This window comes from Empidonax traillii, unplaced genomic scaffold (genome assembly GCF_003031625.1).
Source record: "Empidonax traillii isolate 1590-97213 ecotype Southwest subspecies unplaced genomic scaffold, ASM303162v1 scaffold149:size904812, whole genome shotgun sequence".
Taxonomy (NCBI): Eukaryota; Metazoa; Chordata; class Aves; order Passeriformes; family Tyrannidae; genus Empidonax; species Empidonax traillii.
In genome coordinates this window covers 344,897-365,195 of record NW_020955342.1, presented here as the reverse complement: position 1 = coordinate 365,195, position 20,299 = coordinate 344,897, and the positions used below count along the sequence as shown (strand labels likewise).

Below are 20,299 nucleotides of genomic sequence, written 5' to 3'. Positions count from 1 at the left end.
AGCTACTTTAGGACTCTTAACTCAGCTTCTAAACACTATCAGCAGCAAGTTAAAGAATCCCAGCTGGCTGGACAAAAGCATCCTAGGCGAAGGAGGGCTGAGAGGCAGCTGGAGACACACAAATAACCTCGCAGTGGAAAAATAAAAAGGTTAGCGATTATACCCCTCCCAGTTGCCGTTTGCCCATGATGACTGTGAGGGAGTAGTTTATCTTCCCACTATTTTTATTTCTTGCTTCCAAGTGAATTCTTGTGTGGTTCACTACTCCTAGACCAGCTTTTTGCAATGGAAACAAAGCTGAAAGTTATGTTTAAACAAAAAGTTCGTGTAAAAAATGTAACGGTCACGTGTAAAAAGGAAACGGAGAGAGAAGCCCTGTAGAATTTGCAAAGTTTAAGGAGAGATAAAATGGAATCCAAGTGTAACCATTAAAAAAAAAAAAAAGGAAAGGGGAAAAAACAGGACAATGAAATAAAAGGTATTTGCTGTCTGTTACACACTTCTCTTGCTCTGCAATGGACTGGTTTTCCTAGTAGAATTCTCTTGCACATCAAAAAACAATTGCCTGTTTTGGTTGGTGGTTTGGTTTTTTTTTTTGTTTGTTTGTTTGTTTGTTTTTTTTTTTGGAGGTGGGGGGTGGGTTCTGCGTTAAGGCGGGATTTACAGCGCCGAGCAGGCAGGGCGCTGGCTGCAGCACACCTCCCCGGGGCGGAGACAGCACTTCAAGACCCCGAGCCCGGTCCCGGGGCCCGGCCGGCAGGTCGCGCCCTGCGCCTTCGCTGGGACGGTGACGCAACTCAGCCAGCGGAATAAAACAGGAATAAAAGGGGAAGGCCGGCCCGGGGCCAGGAGGGCGCCGACATTCCCGGCGCGGCCGCGGGGCGGAAGCATGGCCCTGATCCCAGTCCCGGCCCTGATCCCAGTCCCGGCCCGTCCGCATCCCATTCTTGCATCCTGGTGCCCGCTCCTGGGGGATGCGCTGCTCCAGGGACCGCTGTTTTTCCTGCCCTTGCGGCACGTCTCGCCAGAGGAGGGCGGGAGAAGGGCGGCCAGCGGGGAGGAGTGCTCTCAGCATCACCTCGGCTGTCACTGTAGTGACATGACACTGAACGGTTCCTCTTTTTCTTTTTCCCAGTTCCAGAATTACACCAAGATTTTAAGTCATTGCAGTTTTCACGTGTAATAAGATTATTAATGCTGGTCCCAAATTGGTCCAACCTGCAATCCTCAGTCAGCAGGTGAGCATAGGCTAGAAATAATGATTTTTTAAAAAATGTCACCTGAATCCAGGCAGCAGGAGTAAGCATAATTTTTTCAGTCATATCCTCATGTCTTCTTCTGGTATTACTTTCCTAAAACAGCTTTAAATAAAGTTGCTGTGATAGCTTCTCTCCAACAAGGTATGCCAACAGAGAGGTGTTCAGGCCTGCAAAAGACTACTCCCACCCAGTCCCCTTGGCACTCCCATCATATAATCTCGGGCAACCAATTCTGGTTTAAACATATTTAGAAATTTGCTGGGCTTTCCATCAGGAAGAGCTATCAGACTTGCACTAACCCACTGGAACAAAAACCTTATTTCCAAAATTGATGATATTTCTACTCTTGTACTAAGTTTGTGCATTAGTTTCAGCAGATCTCTTCTCAATGTGTCCACCGCTCTGACATACTTGCATCACGGGTGTGCTCTCCCTTAATTTACCAAACCAAGTAAGTCTCATTTTGGAACACAAGCTGAACACAATTATCTGTTCACTTTGGCAATCCTTTTTTCCTCTTCCTTCTAATGTTAACACATCTTGAGCATGGTTGTACACAAAATACTTCAGCTATTGTCTCACCAGAGCCTCCTATAATGGCATGGGTATCTCTTCTCTCTGTTGGTAACACCTCAACAAACTGGGCCCAGGATTTTGTTTACATTCATATCCATAGCAACCTTCATATCATACTGCACCCTTACAGTCAACCTCAGACAGATCAAACACATAGGAAAGCCCTGAGGTTATTTGCAATGACCAGCACTGGGCCCTGAAGATGTCTTGCTTTCCTGTAGGTTTTTCCCACTACACACAGATGCCAAACAACATCTGCCAGATGCACTGTCCACTGCTTGCTGCCAAAGCCAAAGGTGACACCCGGCTGTTCCTCGCTTCAGCAGACAGCCCTTCCCATCACCACAGGAAAAGGTGATGTGCCAAATAGAGATTCAGCCTGATCCAATTTCTGCTGATATATCCAAATCTTTCTTCTCCTCTATGGCTGAGCTCCCAGCTTCTAGCAGAAATTCTTGTTACAGTCTCCAACTACACAGCCTGCTGCTCTGCACCGCTGAACATTATCCCATTTCCATGACTCCAGCATAGAGTCATCCAATTCTTCCCGTACAACAGCCTCATTTACCTCTTCTGCGAATGTTGTAGAACTCACTACACTGTTTAGATAAAACTAACAACTCCAGTTGCCTGGATCACTTTTCCCTCGCCCTTCTCAATACAGGCACTGTTAACACCACTCACCATTCATGAGACAACAGCAGACCAAATAAACTTTACTGTAAATCTGCAATTTCACCAACCAGTTCTTTCAGTGTTTTCAGATGGAGATTATGCAGCCTTCCAGTCCCAGTGCATGGAGGTCTATGCTTCCACATAAATGCAACTACCTCATCTCAAATCTGATGATGCATATGAAAATAATGAAGCAAAAAAAATTTAATTTTTTAATTCATACCTTCTCTGATTTTAATATTCACTTCACTGATATGGCAGTGCAGCCGTTCACTATTTCATATCCTTCACAATATTTACTGTCATTATCCACTGACATGCTAAAATAATCTAAAGAGTACTCCTAAAAAAAGTGTTTTAGTGCTTAGATATGGCATTATGACATTTCTAGAAGACATACAGATAGCATTCATGCTGTCTCTTTAAGTTGAACTACTAAACAGAAGCTAAAACTCTTGGTAATGCTCCAGCAGAGGGTACCCTGAGAATAAGCCTAATCATTTCCAATGGAACTAAGAAGGAAGAAGCACTTGAAAGCAGTATTTAAGAAAAAAGGACAGGTAAATATAAGAGTTTAGTGGATAAACACCATCTGGTGAGTTGTAGTTCAATATTATTTTATACAGCATTACAAAAGATCATTTTTCCGGTGCAGTCAGGTTAAAATTCCTTATCCCAAGATGGTTACTGTCAGAATGAAAAGACGCTTTGGTCTGAGGAGGAGAAACAGTGAAAGAAGGAATTTGCTTCCAGGCAAAACACTTCTAAAATGTACATGCTATACCTATATATACCTTGGAGAAAAAAAAAGAGAAAGCATTACAATGTGATATTATAGCCAGGACAGCATACAGCTTATTATACCACAGCAATGTCTTAGGAAATGAGGAGTTCATTACATGTTCTAAGTAGTCCTAGCCACGTACCCAAACCCAAAACCTACAGAGCTGAGACATTTAGAATGAGACAAGATACCTGGTTACTTAATTTGAAGTTTTGCCCTATTATTTTTAACTGAACGTGAAGAGTTACCAAATCTCTTTGATTTGACATACTAGGCTACAAAGTAAGCTTCTTGATGCTTTTAATTTAGAAACTGAAGGACAAACGCTTGTACTAAGAAAGGATAAAACTGAAAGTTAAACTTATGTTCATGCCTGTGTGTAAAATAAAGAAAGCTGCATTATCTTCTTTCATTTCCCACACCTGGCTACTTCTTTTTTCATTCAGACTTTTCTTCAAAGGCAAATCATGGATCCCTTACAAGAATCATTATATAATGCATGAGAATTTGTAACCTCGGGTGATTTTCACTTAAATACTTCAGACAAAGGAAGTAAAATAACCAAGTAGCTAGACAAAGGGGAATACAAGAGCACATGTATTGGAATTTTTTGGGGAGTAGACATATTTTACTTCTGCCATCTAGTGACCAACCTATTCAGATAAGATCAGTGTTTAAAATGTATCATATTAAAAGGAACACCTTTATGACTCTTCCTCCACCTCACAGCAGTAGTGTTGCTAATCACATTATTCCCAGAGATAAGTATTATACAAGTCATGTTGTAGGCTCCTTATAGTAAAGCCCTATAATGCTCATCACCGGAAAGCCTGGAGAGCAGAGTTCACCCTCATTAGAGCTAAGACTTTGAAGGCTGCCTTACACAAGCACATCTGGTGAACCTGTCACACACCATGACTCCAATTCCCCACATAGATGGAACAACTTTAAATAATTTTCCAGATCTTCACAAGTTTTTTATAGCTTGTAGGATGCACACTTGTTATTTTAAATCTTACTGATCTGTGGTAGAGAGATTTCAAAAGTGCTTGATCTGTACAGTCACTCAGAGGCACTGCTGAAAATGGGCCTGGCCCTATTTACTGATGGTAATAAGGGCTGGGACTACTTAATAATTTTCCTGGGTATCAGAAAACAATTCATGATGGAAAAAGCATAACCTGCTTGCGCTGTCAAGAAGCAACCTGTAATAGAAAGGTTGCAAAGGGACTAACCAAATTAATTTGGAAGAAAACTGGCCTAAATACTTTCTTATTCATCTGACCTGTACAATACTGTATGCCCCCACAGGAAGGCCTGTCTTGTATCTTTGTCTGTCAGGAAAATAATGCTACTTCAGTACACTCTCAACTTGTATAACTTTATACCACAGAGTCCTTAGGTTCCTGGCACTGAATCCATGGTTCAATTTAAAAATGCAAGTGTCTCAGAAACAGTGATTTGGACTCTGACACTTTTTCCAGCAAAAAAACAGTCCTGTCTTGGACATGACTACTTCATAGTGAATCACTGTTTCTCCTTTTCTTTCACTTCAGCACTGCTTCTTTTTCAGAAGAAAGAATCTCAAACTTACTCTAATTTAATTAATTGTTTTTATTTTAAAACAAAGCCATTCCAAGAAGTTTCTTCCTAAACACTATAATAAATACAAAACCATTTTCATAAACCAAAGAAAATGAAAGACACTAAGAGTTTTCTTTTAGTACATCTCCCTCATATAATTTTCAAATACATAACTTCAAATAATGTGGCACAGATTTACCTAGCATCAATGCATTTATGGAACTGCCCTGGACTTGTAGGCTCACCTAAATTTTACTATGATATGGCAGAGGCAATGTGGAACTCCATTCATAATGCTTAAGGTCTAGAGAAGGGCACTGGCATCACTTTTGCACTTTTTTGATGAGTATCTTTACCAAAGACCTGAAGGTGGGGGAAAAGGAGGAGCTTTATGCCCAATTGACACTTACAGATTAGAGTCAAGCCCATGGTCCGACCCAGAGGCTGAGAAACCCCCAGCAACAGGACACTATGCTTGCCCCCATCAAAAAAACTTACACCAAGACAGAGCAAACATGACAGAACTTTTCTTAATTTGCTGTCATTATTAATAAATATTCTCATGATACATGCTTTGATCATGGGGAAAAAGGAAAGCACTAAGTTTTCCTGCACAGGATTATTGTGGCTTTTTATTATTATCTGTATAAATGACTAAAAGTAAGAGTGCTTCCCTTTGCCACCTGCTCCATCATAATGCTTCCTTGCCAAGTTCTTTCCCACCTCTTACCTTGTCATCTCTTCCTCTAGCTCTGGATTCCCTTTCACGGCTGCCTGCAGACTTCTCACCCTTGGATACCACATGTGCTCTGCCTGCGGGCCCACGTGGCTGCAATCCCGGGGAGTCCTTCCTCAAAGACTTTCCTTCTCGGTTGGGACGTTTTATCTGAGGCGGAGCCCTAACAAGCAAACACAACAAAAAACATGTTAAAAATAGTAAAAAAAAAAAACAAACCCAAAAAAAACAACCAAAAGAAGAAGAGAGCAACCTTAAGAAGGAAGGATTCTAGTATTTCATTAATTCCCTTGGGTATTATTACTATAGCTGCTAGGCCCCTAAGTCTCATCTCGCTATATATGCAAATCCAGCAACATATTTCTGGTTCTGTCTGACACCTAAAGAAAAAAAATATGAAAGGAAAAATTAACAGCACTATTAGATCAGTAATCCTAACCAAACTTACAACAAATGAACACCCATGTAACAAAAGAGGAAACAATTTAGTAGAAGTCTTGAAATTGTAGTTTCCGCTGACTATAAACACGAGACTATATTAGGCTACATTCATGTTCCCAAGTTCTACACAACCAGATGACTTTCCTGGTAAAAGAAAAAAAAAAAATAGCTGTCTAATAGCATTGACAGGTCCCAAAACAAAGGAGTGAGGATTTTAAAACAATCCTCCTACCTCTGACTTCATTCCCTTGGGTGAAAATGTCAAAACATAAAAATTGCCTTGAAAGCAAAAGCAAACAGAGCTGAACTGCAACCACCTATATTTATGTACATCATCCACAATGTCAAAGAGAACTCAGTAGTAGCACAAACAGAAAGAATTTGGTTTTGAGACAAGGTGTCCCAGTCATTTTGCTCTAGGGATTGGATTTGAAAGACATGAGTAAAATAAACGGCCAGAAATGTCACCCAAATTTAGTAAGTGTCCACTATTAAATCTTGTTCTAATTCCTGTTTTGAGTAACTCAAAATATGTTAACTCCAAAAACATTTTCCTGGAATATGGCTTAAAAATAGTACATTCTTAAACACATCGTTGGATACAACTGCAACATTTTGCTTTGTATGCATTTTCTACAAACTTAACAGCATAGAACAGTCGCTAATTTTCCTTCCTTATTTGCTCAAGATTTAAATTTCAGCTTTAAAAAAGCTGATGAACTATTGGACCTCTACCTCTAAGAAACGATACAGCGATATTGTATCTAAGAAAGATAAAGAATAAGTAAATACATCTTGAACTTTACATAACATTACCACAAAAATTCTGATAGTCATTTCTACCACTCACAAAAGCAATCAACATTAATATTATTTTACACTTACATTCTTAGGGTTTTTTGAAAAGCAAAGATCTGTTTGATAATCATAAAGTGCAGAAAACTATAAATAAACTTGGCAATTCTTTCCATTAACAAAAATCTCTCATTTTACTTTGCTCCTTTACTTATGTGAGTATGCACATGTTAAAATTCTCTGCTCTTATGTTAGAAAAATGTCAGCATGATTAATGTTATTCTTGTCTGTAAACTGGTTCTGATGTTTCCAACAATCTGTGTCAAGCTCTATTAGAGTGAAAATAAGGATTTCAGAAAATGCACAAGCATCTATTTTAAGAAATCTATTAGCTAACTGAAGTTACCTTATATATGGTTACAGAAGATAAATACTATATATAATAGAACATATTCAGCAATTAAACTAACCAATGGATTAAACACAGGTCATATTATCTGTAGCTAAGGAGTGATTTCTAACCACTATGTCCTTCAAAATCCTTAATTCCAACTCCTTACAGACTCCTCAGCCATCAATGGCTTAAATAAACTGAAATTGAAAAGTTTTCTCCCTGCACATGAGAACTGTCAGCAAAAGCCCACTAACCTCTGCAGCAGACTCAAATTCCAGGCACTCCGTCACTCCCATCAGAATAAAAGTGATTCTAGAATGTCAGCAATAAATCTGACTGTAGTTTAAATACCTTTTTCCCAATTAATTTGATTTATTCTTTATTACAAATGACTAAGGGGTAAATTATTTTCATGTTATGAAAGCATTCAAAGCAGAACATAAAGTTATGGTGACCCAACTTTATTCCACCCACTCTGCTTGAGCCTCTCATTACCTGTGTTCAGCTGGAACAGGAGGAGGCCAAACAGCTGGATCTCTAAAAGGCTCATCTTGACAGGATACAGAGATGTCTGGAGGTCTGTCCATTTTAAAACTCTCTAAGGTGTTGACAATGCCCTTAACTTGTTCATATTCTTCAACTAACTCTTGTCGGACCTTGAGAAATACAGACGTTATTTAAAAATTGTTACAATGCAAACCAAACAAACATAGAGAGTACCTCAAAAACATGCTGCCCTCAAAGGCAGGGACTCCCAAGCCTCTCTGTTCACAAACCCCAGACCTATCAGGCTGACAGTATGTCTTTAACAACAGCATAAACAATTGAATCTCTGTTGAATTCATTTTCCTGCTTTTTTAATGTCACAACCAGACATGAGTGCTAATGCAGCGATCACTCTTCCACAACACAAGCTGATGCTGAGATTTATGTTTGCATGTTGACATGTATGCACACATATTTTTATACTAACAATGGTGTTGTTGGCAGATCTATAGTATATTTGCTACTACTTTAGCATAAAAGATGTTCTCTGATTACTCTCCAAGGTCCTAGTTACAAAACTGGCCAAATCATTAAAATATAATATTACAAAATTAATTCTGGGAGGGGCACAAGCAAATTCTTTGGTGGACTGCAAAGATTAGAACAGAACATGGGAACTTTAACACTTTATAGCATAAGTTCAAATAATAACTAAAGTAGGTAAAATAAAAATGAGAAGAAATTATGTTTCAGAAAGAAACCATGTTGCAGAATTCTTCAGCTGAATTTTATACTGCAAGTTTCTATTGGCACTAATCAGGGAAGTACTGCAATAATTTCAAGATTATTTACTTGATATTTTTTCATTTCAATTTTCTTCCGTGAAGCCTAGGAAAAGTAAAATCTGTACAGAAATTTGCTCTAAATGATATATCTTGTTATAAGCTCAAGTTTTGGATGCTGAGGTCATTGGTTCTTAGTATACACCATCAGCCCAAGACTGCATTGTACATTCTTGCTTAGAAGGACAAGCTTTCAGTGCAGTCATTTAGGATGTGCTAGGATTCACCTGAGTGCACTTGTAATGCATCTTACCCATCTTCCACCTACCAATCAATGATGCCTTTTATCCTGTGGGGCCAACCTCCATGATTACTTTGGTTTTTCCCCACTTGAGGGTCTTAACACCCCGATGTCACCTCTTTGCTGAAGTGTCGGTGCACAGCTAAAGTGAATTCATGCATTGCTGTGCACACTTGGAAATCAGTACTGGCATTCTGCAGCAAGGTATTACCTTGGGACAACATGAATCTTGCCTGTTATAGGCTCACAGGTAGATCTACAGAAACATCTGAACATTTCTATCCACTAGAAAGGCACATAGGCTCTAAAATTTCTCATAAAGAAAGACCACAGCGAGGATATTTCCAGGCTGCTGCCGGGCATACTACTGAGCTAGGATACCCTGCAAGATTTAATCCAAAGATAGGATCTGAAGTTAGCTTACAGGAAAGTCAAGGAAAGACACCAGGCACTGAGTTGTGCTCATGTCATGCATCCATGTAAAAAAGAGCTGGGAAAAATATTGCCTGGGAATCACTCTGTAGCAAACAGAACTCGGCAACTGAGGACAGTATCAACAGATGTCAACAATGTTGCCTGAAATCCAGACTCTCCCAACTGTGCCGATTTCTAGTAATCAAGAGGATCAGGAGAATGGAGGTTTGCAAATCCAGCCTATCTGAGGTTATAACAGCAGCAACTCAGGGAACTCGTACTAAACAGCATCACACCTTATGTCTGTTCTTCTTAATGGTGTGTGCTGGTGAAAAGATATGGCCACTAGCCTGAGATCTTCCCTTCTCCCTGTGTCCTCGGAAATGAACTACACTGGGCATGTGCAGGGCGCTCTGTCTAGTCAGCACACTTTTAGGACCATGCCTCTTCCAGCCTGATTTTTACCTCCTCCTCCCATTTCTCTTACATTCTTGTTTCCCCTTTTATCTTTCCTCACCTGTCCCACTCTACATACTGAAAACAGCAGCAGCAGCCCCCCACTTTTTGTGGGGCAACTTCAAGGCAAAAAGTGCTACCTGACTTACTGTTTGGTGCTGTGTGCTGTACTCGTGCTTACTACTGGGTAAGGTAAGGTAAGGTGTCAAAGAGAGTGAATGATTAAATTGGAAGCAGTCTGTAACAAGCACGTATCACCTCTGTAAGGTACAGTTCTAAAATGCTACCAGGTACATCCCACAGTAATTTATTGTTCTGCTCTGTAATATTTTCCAGGAATTTTCCCACTACAAGGACAACTAGATTTCAGCAGCACAAAGAGATTCTTCTCTGGTTTAAAACACTATATCCAAGCTGGAAGCTTAGTTCTAATTGGCATCAATTTGAAAGTGAATTATTACATAGAGTATATAAAAGAACATGAATGAGGGATGTATTTAAAGGTTTAGTACAGAGACATGACAATATTACTGAAAGATGTCTTCCATTTTGACATTAAATAATCAGTGGGATTGCAAAAAGGCTCCCACCACCTACTTAAGGCAGATGATACATCCTTCTTGAATCTTTCTACTCACAGACTTTTACTATAGAATTCCTCAGCTGATCCATTTCTGATATGGATCTTCCTAAAGCAAATTTACCAATTTTATTGTCACATAGATGTTTTCTTTGTGGAGGCATGGCTGCCTCCCTCTCCCCTCCCCTTTTTGCAACTCCAACATGCACCTAGTTGACCAAGAAAGCCAGCTGATGTGCTGCTTTGGGATTTTAGCAAAGCTTTTGATATTTTCACACTATCCTTCTGGACAAAATGTCCAGCACACCTAGGCAAGTCCATAATACACTGAGTGAGCAATTGGCTGATGGGTTGAGCTCAAAGGGTTGTAGTAAGTGTGACTGCATCAGGCTGGTGGCCAGTCACCTGTGAGGTTCTCCAGGGCTTAATCTTAGGGTCCGATCTCTTCAGTGCTTTTATAAAAGATAGAAACTGAATGTACATTAAGTAAGTTTGCTGACAACACTAAGTTGGAGGAGCTGTGGAGTCCTTTGAGGTAGAGAGGCCTTAAAGAAAGATTTGGATTGACTAGAGAGCAACCACGCAGGTTCCCCTACAAGTGCAGGATCCTTCACGTGGGAGAGGATCAACCAGTACAAACTGGGGGATGAGAGGCTGGAGCAGCTTCATGGAAAATGATGTGGGGGTTTGGGTAGATGGCAACTTGCATAATGAGTCAGCAGTGGAGGGCAGTGGCAGCAGTGGCAGCCAGGAGGGCCAACCATGTCCTGGGGGGCATCAGGCAAAGCATCACCAGCTGGTCGAGGGAGGGGATTGTCCCTCTCTGATCTGCACTGGTGCAGCCTCACCTTGAATATTGTGCAGTTTTGGGTACAACAATATACAGACATCAGACTATTAGAGGATGCCCAAAGGAGAGCAACTAAGACTAAGGTGAAAGGTCTCAAGGGCAAGACTTATGAGGAGCAATTGAAGTCACTTGGCTTGCTCAGCTTGGAGAAGAGAAGGCTGAGGAGTGACCTCACAGCAGTACACAACTTCCTCAAGGGGAGCAGCAGAGAGGGAGCTGCTGATCTCTCTCTAGGGGCCAGAGACAGAACACAAGGAGATGGAATGAAGCTGTTTCGAGGGAAGTTCAAATTGGACATTAGGAAAAGGTTCTTCACTGAGAGGGTGGTCATTCACTGGAACAGGCTCCCCAGGAAAGCAGTCATGGAATCAAGTCGTCTGGAGTTGCCAAGGAGTGTCCAGACCATGTTCTTAGTCATACTGCTTAGTTTTAGATAGTCCTGTGAAGAGCAGGGAATTGGACTCAGTGATCTTCATGAGTTCCTTCCAACTTGAGAGTTTCTATGATTCTATATGTGACTGCCATCAGCAAGATACCAGTATGGATAGAGGCAAAGAGAAGGTTAAATCCCCAAGGCCCTGCACAGTTCTTGCAACACTGCATTTACTTTATCAGAAGCTCTACGTGCATCTGTACAAAAGGAGCCTTAGGTACAGGAAGAACCTGATCATTTTTCAGAGCAAAGCAGCCTTCTTGCTCATTCCAGATGGGGTAACTCTATCTTTTCAAAGGCACAAGACATCCAGCTCAGGCAGGATTGCTCCTACCCTGCTTTGCTCTCTTTGCTTTCTCATCACACAATCAGCAGACACATTCCCCAGTGTGAGAGCTTCCAGCTGAGTTACAAATGTGATTGATTACTAACTCAGTTCCTTCAAACTGTCTAACACGCATCCCTCCTGCCCAAAAATAAATCCAGCCAAACAGCTGCTGTGAGGTACAAAGGAATGATACAGCATAAATTCTCCAGGGCACTGCTCCACAAGAGACAGCCACTTCCTACTCTAGGAGTACTGACAGGATTCCTTCTATCAGATTTCCAACACATGCAGAAAATTTGGTGGAAAACAACTTTGTAGCACTGATGACCAGAGTGCTGTCATGCAGTTCACTGGACCAGCAAGGAGGATGGTATCTGAAAACTGAGGGAAAGTGACTCTTTGATGCCTTGGAAGACAAAAACAAACTAACATCTGCTATCCATCTCTTAGCCAGACCTGAGCAGCTCAAACTCCGAAATATGCACCCTCTTGCTGAGTCAATACCTGGCAAACCAACCAACAAAGAAACCTCTGCATGCTCAAACAACTGAACCACAAAGCAAAACCAGTGATAAACTCCTTAAAGAAACCGAGTCAGATGAAACAGGTGCAGAATGACTTTCTTGCAGTTGAGAAACAACCCAGACATGAGCCAAGAAAGGCTGTGCTGTATTATGGAGTAGACTGGCCAGTCTCTTTGCCCTGCATCACACACACCCTTGGGTGCCAGGACCCTCAGGGGGCTCCAGCACAGGTTGTAGAGAGCCCAAAGAAAGCTTTTAGGTTATCTATGTTTAAGCAGTTTCAGGATGTAGCCTGGGTCAAGTTAGCAGCTCACCATTGCCAAATAGGAAGAACTCACATGACTTTTTCTCCCCAACCACACTCTGCAGAACCACAGAAGCTGCTCTTTTGGATACAATTTTGGCATCTCAATACAGTAAGACAGCTTGGTAAAATAACAAGACGTTGACCTAGGAGGATAGAGAGAAAATAAAGGACACTTCTGCTGGGTTAGCAAGCTGCACTTGCACACTATCCTGTGATCAGATGAATCCCAGGGGAAAAAAAATGGCAGGGGACAGAGGAGCGAGAGAAGCTGATGCTGACTGGAAGGCAGATTAGGTGGAGAAGAGCTTGGCCTCTCTGAGCTTGGCAGGATGTTAGCTGGGTTCAGCTACCATGTGAAATTGTCTGCTCTCCAGAGCCATGCTCTGGTATACCAGCTGCCCCTACCAGCCATATCACCTCCTCCCTTGAAGCAGCATTGTGGGCACTGGGTGATGTTGGAAAGCCCAACAAAAAGTCTTTCACCTCAGGGGATGGTCTCACAGCTTTGTTTTGACATTCCAGCCTCAAGGATTTACAGTAACCAAGCAGAAAACTCATCCTAATATATGGTTATAAAAACAATGACCAAGAGTTGAATTCACTCTTTCTTAGTTGTAGTTCCAAAACCCATTTCAGGGAGAACCTCTGTATTTCACCATCTAGCAACTGTTGTATCTTTGACATCACTAGCTCTTATTTGCTATGCTAGAGCTTGTACTTCTACACAACTTCTCAGAGCAACGAACACAGAGATTTGTACCTTGGTAAATACAAATAATGTGTGGGATTTTTTTTAACTCTATTATGCTGAAACAAAACCAATCAAGTTTCTATAGAAATGGTTTCCAAACCTGAAGTTACCACTTGCAATTAGTTGTTCAGGCTCCATTTTTCAAAAAGTGAAAACAATAATTCCCTAAACCATATCCAAAATAGATGCCCTGTAATGCAGTCTGATCCCATGGAGTGAAGGTATAGCTCCTATAATCACAACTATTCATTAGTTATCTGCAGAATATTCCTAATGAATCATGAAATAAATATTAACAAAACAGTCATGAAGGAAAAACAACATAAGCATAGATTGACTGAAATGTGCTTAAAATAATAAAGAATAAAAATCATCCTTTATTCTTGAAGCAAGAGTACAGTGCACCTAATCACCTGCACCAGTGACCATGGTCAATAAGGGTGCCTTGCTGGCTGCTCCAAGTGTTCAGAAAATCATTGAACTGCCTCAGCTCCGGCTGAGGCTCCTGAGCTCTCAGCTATTGTGCAACACGGAGCACATGGTTATAACACGCAGCAGGTTTTGCTCGACAGCCGCTGGCCTTGTCGTAAGCCAGTACTATCTCCCGGGGGCATGCTCTGCTGTCATTCTGCAGCTGCTGAACTGTCACTGAAGCAGCTCTTTCCTACAAGCCAGCTGTCTAGTAAAAAGACTGCAACAGCCAAGAAACTCTCTCAGAATAAACAGGGAGAATGTCAACACAAGTAAAGTTCACAGTAGCGGTCATGAGAGTAAACCTACCTTTTGGTGTTGGTAAGAATGAGTTGCTTCTGGTTTTAAACCTGTCCAGTCTCAGCCTGCATTTACAGGGATGAATATGCCCACCTGTCAGCCAAACCTCAAAGCACATCAAAGTAACTTTTTCAAATGAGCTCAGGAGGCCTAGGAGTGAGGATAAGAATGGAGCTACACTCAGCCCACTCAAGAACAAGCTGGGAACTCCCTGGATGAAAAACAAGTAAGGGTCTCAAGAGCAGGTCACCCTTGATATCTCCAAGACAAACTAGTCAACAGATGATCAATTGCAGTGAATTTTCCAAGGGCTAAGGGAAATTCTTATGCTGTCACATCTCTGCCTTGGTGGACCCTTCAACGTATGCATCTTTTGCCCTGTTGAAATTCTGCAGGTTGTGCTAGACTAATAACAAAATCCCTCTCGCCTGTCAGCACTAATTCTGAATTCCCAGAAGCAGTATTGCATCAAGTATAACTGAGCCAGTAAGTTGTTGCCAGGGGAGCAGAAATATGAACATGTTCATATTTCTCTTCATCCTAACTATCAGCATCAAGCAAAAGGAATCCTTGTAATCAAGGTGCCCGGTTGCAAAGTTGAAGCTGCCTGACTGTGTGATATGAAATACAACCCACCAAATATTTACACAGAATATAATTCTGTCCAGACCAATCTGTTGAAATTTGAAAACAATGACACCTAAGCAAAGAGAAGTAAATCCATTAGGGAATCTCACTCAAAATCCCAACTCCTTCTGGTTCACCTCTGCTTCTGCATTGCTCAATAAACTGCAGGAAAAATCCTCTGTAGTACACAAGGCAATAAAACAGATCCTCTAGGCATGAGATACCTACCCAGGATGGAGCACCCACTGCAGAGAAGAGATCAAATAGGAAGAACAATGGTGCATGTGAGAGGTGTGAGTTGGTCAGCTGCAGACTCACAGCTGGAACTATTCTTTGAGATGTTCCTTATATGAACACTTGTGTTTTACGAGGGAACTTGTACACAAAAAACTGAAACTTAGTTCACTGCCTCAGAAGTAGCAGTAGGACAAACACCCTGTTAGTGCGTTGCACACAAATATACAGAAAGGAAGGGCATGCATCATACTGTCAGTTGGTGTCCCAGGAATCCTTCAGAAGGTTCAAGATTGTGAATGTGTATGTAGAGAGTTTATCCCATGGAAGAACTGCTGTAAGTAACAATCTTCACCTTCAAGCACTTATCTACATGGATATTCATGCTGTGGACCACTCACAACAGTAAAAGTTCTACCCATGCAGTGTCTGCTAATGATTGCTAAATGCCACCTTCAAAAGGTACCAGTGGTATTTGTATAATCCTCTTTGGATTCATCAGATGATGAAGAAACTGAAGAACCTAAAGAACAGGCTAGTTCCATATGCTAGAGGAGACAGAATTTCAGGTAAATCCCCTTAGCCATGACCTAAGAGTTGCTCTGCTTCTCCAGCCACTTGCACACAGCACACAGGTATGGGAATCTTTTGCTTCTGCACAAGTGGGTTAGACCTGAATTTTGCTAAACTTACATAATGTGTATGGCATAACTCCTTAAGGAGAATGTTTTAAAAATGATATCTAGATATTATTTTAATATTGTGAATGAATGTTTCTTGTGATCCAACTTTTAGGTTAAATTTTTTTCAGAACAGGTTGTCTGTCAAGACAGCTACGGAATGTGACTGACAGTTTGGATGTAGCTGCTGTTGGAGCTGGAAAGTAGTGCTAACATCCACATCATCAGACTCCCTCTTAATCTGTCTCAAGGAGTGAGAAAGCACAACAATTATTTATGAAGAGAGGTTAAGAAAGTACGTCTACCTCTATAGGTGTCACCAAACCATTCAGGTGCAGGTAAGGAGAAGTGGTTCCAGGGCTGCATCGTTTGCTCCCAGGGCTGTATCATTTTGTTCCCATAAATGAATGAGAAGGCAAACAGTCAAGGGATGAAGCCCTTCTTTTCTTTCAGTCACACTTTCTGCTTTTTGGTGTTTGTCCCTGAGCCAAGACTGGCACCAGTAATGGCAAAGCAATGTTCTGACAAAGCTCATCTGCCCCCACTGTGTTGGGAAGTTTCAGAATTCGCATGAGCGCACCGTGTGACAGATGCTACCCCACCTGCTGCTGATCTTTCTGGGGACAGTTCTCTAAAGCCTTTATGGGGCATGGTCAGGGGGCCATTCTTCTTTTACCTAAAAAAGGATAATTTCTGAGAAGGTGCCAACTTCAGATCCTCTGCTAGAGAGCCAGCTGCCTTCCTCAGGGAATAATCCTGAAACTGTGTTAATGGTTCCTTTGTACGTGACTCTTGTCTCCAAAGTGCAGCATGAATTCCACAGTACACAGGCTTCTCTGAAGCAGTTCAAACAACACACAATAGCATAAGATTTGAAGTGACCTTCACAAGATAAGAGCTGTTAAATGTTTGATGGAAGAACCAATCTGATCAGAGGAAACACTAAATACTAGATGTGAAGACAATGCAGTGATGCAGCTGCAGAATGAGGAAAGCCTCATGCTTTACCTTCACGTCAGCTACAAGTTTGGCAGGAGCTAAGGACATGCATTGGGCATGACCACCTTGTATCAGCATGTCCTAGGGTGGGGAAGAGCTTGAATACAAGTACTTGAATGTGAGCATCCCCTATACAGCATTCAGCTTACTACATTACCAGGAAAGGTAGGTACTATTGCTGATGCTTGTGCATGCACATGCTTGGCAGACAAGCTGCTAATAAACAGACTTCTACAATTCTATGATAAACACCAATGAATAGTAATGTTATTACAAAGTGATTGCTAACAGTGTTGTTGCTATCAGTACACAAAATACTCCCTGTTAGTGTCAGATGTTTCAAGCACAAACCCATGACCAAATCACCTGCTGCAATAAAAAAAGAAAATTTCCTTGTTTTTAAGTGATACCACTTAAGCATGTGATATTTAGAAAAACTCTTCTTGAAACCATCTCTTCAGCTACCTGCTGCAAAATTTTATCCCTTATAGCAGCTACGTTATTCTTTCAAAACATAGTATTTATGCCATATGAATTCTTTATTCTGGAAAACATATTTATATGGTTTTCCTCTTTTTTTATTTAATAGAACACATTTTCTACCACGAAAAATGGGACCAAAAATATAAGAAAGATTTAAATACTGAAAGTGTTAAAAGGGGGTGCTTGGGGGTTCTTACATTTCACCTACAGATTACTTCCTTGGCTTCAGCAGTACTCTGTTTAGCAGGGAGATGGATGTGTGCAAGACTTAGGCTAAGAGTATTAGTTGAAGTTTTAGAAACCTGGTCCAAATTTGCGCACTGTAGCCTTATAGTAAGCTGCTATTCAGACAACCGTTCTAGTGATGCTAACCCACCCACTCACATCTTAGTTTAGTGGACATTAGATGGCCACAAGATAAAACAGTAAAAGGAAGTCCTCAGTTTTTCCAAAGTATGCAATCACAGACAGTATGCACACACAAACAGACTGGGAATCAGACAGATATCCTAAGTGAAAACAACAAAAAAATTGATTCAGTTAGAACAACAGAATTCTTTTTGAACATGTTACAAAAATTATTTTCCCATACATATCGACAAAATATTAAAAAAAAAAAAAGATGCAAACTTCACAGAAATATAAGCCCTCTACATCTTAAAAGGTGCGGGAAGTATAGTGGGCTTTTCAAATATCAAGTAATAGAATAAAGGCAACCTTATTTCACCCTACCTGTTGCCATTTGCCCTTAATTGCTGGATCTCTGATCGACTGGCAATGTCTTTGGATTTGCTGGATGACACCCTGGTAATATACCATAGAAGAGTCATAATTCCCAAGAAGCGCATATTCTCTTCCTTTTTTGGCATTATCACAAATCTCTGCCAGGTTCATTTTCACTCAGAAATCTAAAAGAGAACATAATCGTCAGAAAAATTAATTTTATGTGCTGTAGAATAATTCAGACCATGACACTTTAGTTTTGTTTTTTCTCTCACAACTAAACTGTGTCTTTCTGTCCCCCATTCCCATCCAGTCCCGTTCTTCTACAACCATTTAGCTCCGGAGTTTCTCTTTACCAACCTATGGATTCAAATCATGAATCATAACTTTTTTATGGTGTTAAAAAACACAATTTCTTCACTGCCTTTGGCCCAAATCCTGTTAAATTAGTATAAGAAAATTAAATGCCCTACCCACACTGAACCCAACAAACCAAACTTTAATCTGCAGATCACCACAATATACTGGTAGCCATCAACCCATAAATCACAAATCACATGAGGCATTAAATTGCTTTTTATACTGGTGTATTACATATGTGCCTAAATGTGCCAACCAGCATCAGGGAAGTCTGTGCTTAGCATTTTCAAGAGCCCTCATCCTAATAAGATTATGATATGGTTGAATGACTGCTCTACTACAGACAAAGTTGAGACCCTCATTCTGTTCAAATATCCCTTCAAAGTACTCTAACATCCACATGCTGACTTGAATTTTTTCATTAAATTTAACATGTCACTTTGGGATTTACGGCACAGTTAGCAATCCAAATTTAAGATTCCTTAGAACAGCGATTCCCAAAGTACAACCTTCCTCTAGTCCTCAAAACAATTTAAGATTTACAGATTCTACTAACTTTTTTATACAAGTAGTAAATTGCAGCATATCTTCAAGGCAAACTCACAGCCCAGCTTTTCCCAGTAACCATTCGAGAAAGCAATATAATGCACAAAAAACCAATAATCCAAACATTCAGAAGTAAACTGTGTTGTACAGCTAGGTTTGTATTTAAGGTTCAAGATCAAAGCACTGCCTGCCCTTTTATCTGAATCTCATGTGACCAAAATTCTAGGTCCTTACCACACATAAAGAGCATCAGTTCCTTTCCCTTGTTCTCTGACTCAGGACAGGTGGGGTCCCTGACATTGATTCAGACATAAACCTCTGGAAATCAAAAATGAAAAATTGGAATTCATAGCTATGCAGTGCAGAGTTGCATTAACCAAGAGAGAGGAGACCAGCTCAGGAGGGTTGTCTGCTAGCTGCATGGAGGGTTTGGCAAGACCCAGAAGGTGAAGAAACAGGGAATGAGGGATACAATCAGACAGGGCCTGGCCTAGCACACAGTTCAGGCTGCACAGCTGAAGACAACCTGTGGTACAGAGGTACACACAGAAGGAACAGGTGGTAGCAGACAGAAGCCAGAATAGGGAGAAACAATCTTTTACATCCTAGTGGGTTATAAAATTGTTAGTAGAGTTTATAAACCGACATGACAAGATCAAGATGGACTAAGGAGGATGTGTCTTATGCTTTGTATTCCCTTGTGCCTAGCAGAATTCAAACCTACGACAATTTAAACAGATATCCCCACGACTTTCATTCTGCCCTCCCTGAATGCTGCCTATAGCAAACATACTCCCCACCTCCCAACAGTGCCAAACTGATGGTCCTTACTGCTGCCTGCATCTGCACATCAGGTCTGTTCCACCACCTCGTCACACCTGCTCCCGGCAAGCAAGCCAGGGAAGCCTGTCACCCTCACTTAAACCCACAGGTCACACAGGTTCCACATGACTGAAGACTTTGATGGCAAAAACACGCTGCTACCCCACAGCTGACACTCCATGAAGCACAGCAGGACATACTGGGGCTTACTTGTCCTCGTGCTGTGCTGCACATTTCAGCTTGCACATCATTCCCACTGGCTGTTAAAAACTTCTGGGCAGGAGAAAGCCTAAAGTGAAAAGCACGACAACGCTAATTTTCTTTTCTCAGTGCTGATGTATCCTGATATAGGCAGAACAGATCATTAGACAGCTCTAGCTCTGAGGCAATTAAGACCATTTAATTTTAAATACAGAAGATGATAACTAATAGGAAAAAAACCTGATGTCACTCACATTACAATGGAAATGGATAAAAAGATAGGAACTGAATATAGATTACAAACCATTCAGATCTGATGAGTCAACTTAGAAATGAACAAAACACCACCTGGGGCAGAATCCATTGACCTATCTTCAAATACATCCAAGTGCTATAC

At 41.0% G+C, this 20,299-nt stretch overlaps 1 protein-coding gene across 5 annotated transcripts in view; it reads right to left on the bottom strand.

Moving 5' to 3' along the window:
• Positions 1-20,299, bottom strand: part of KATNAL1 (katanin catalytic subunit A1 like 1) — a 44,743-nt gene that overhangs the window by 17,515 nt on the left and 6,929 nt on the right. For 4 of the 5 annotated variants that reach the window (XM_027884583.1, XM_027884587.1, XM_027884585.1 and 1 more), the window contains exons 2-5: positions 19,114-19,197; positions 17,983-18,158; positions 7,740-7,900; positions 5,609-5,777 (exon numbers count right to left, since the gene is read on the bottom strand). In XM_027884583.1, the coding sequence (XP_027740384.1) occupies positions 5,609-5,777; positions 7,740-7,900; positions 17,983-18,144 (492 nt within the window). In that variant the 5' untranslated portion in view covers positions 18,145-18,158; positions 19,114-19,197. The remainder of the gene's footprint in view (positions 1-5,608; positions 5,778-7,739; positions 7,901-17,982; positions 18,159-19,113; positions 19,198-20,299) is intronic. The other variant, XM_027884586.1, reaches the window with a different exon arrangement.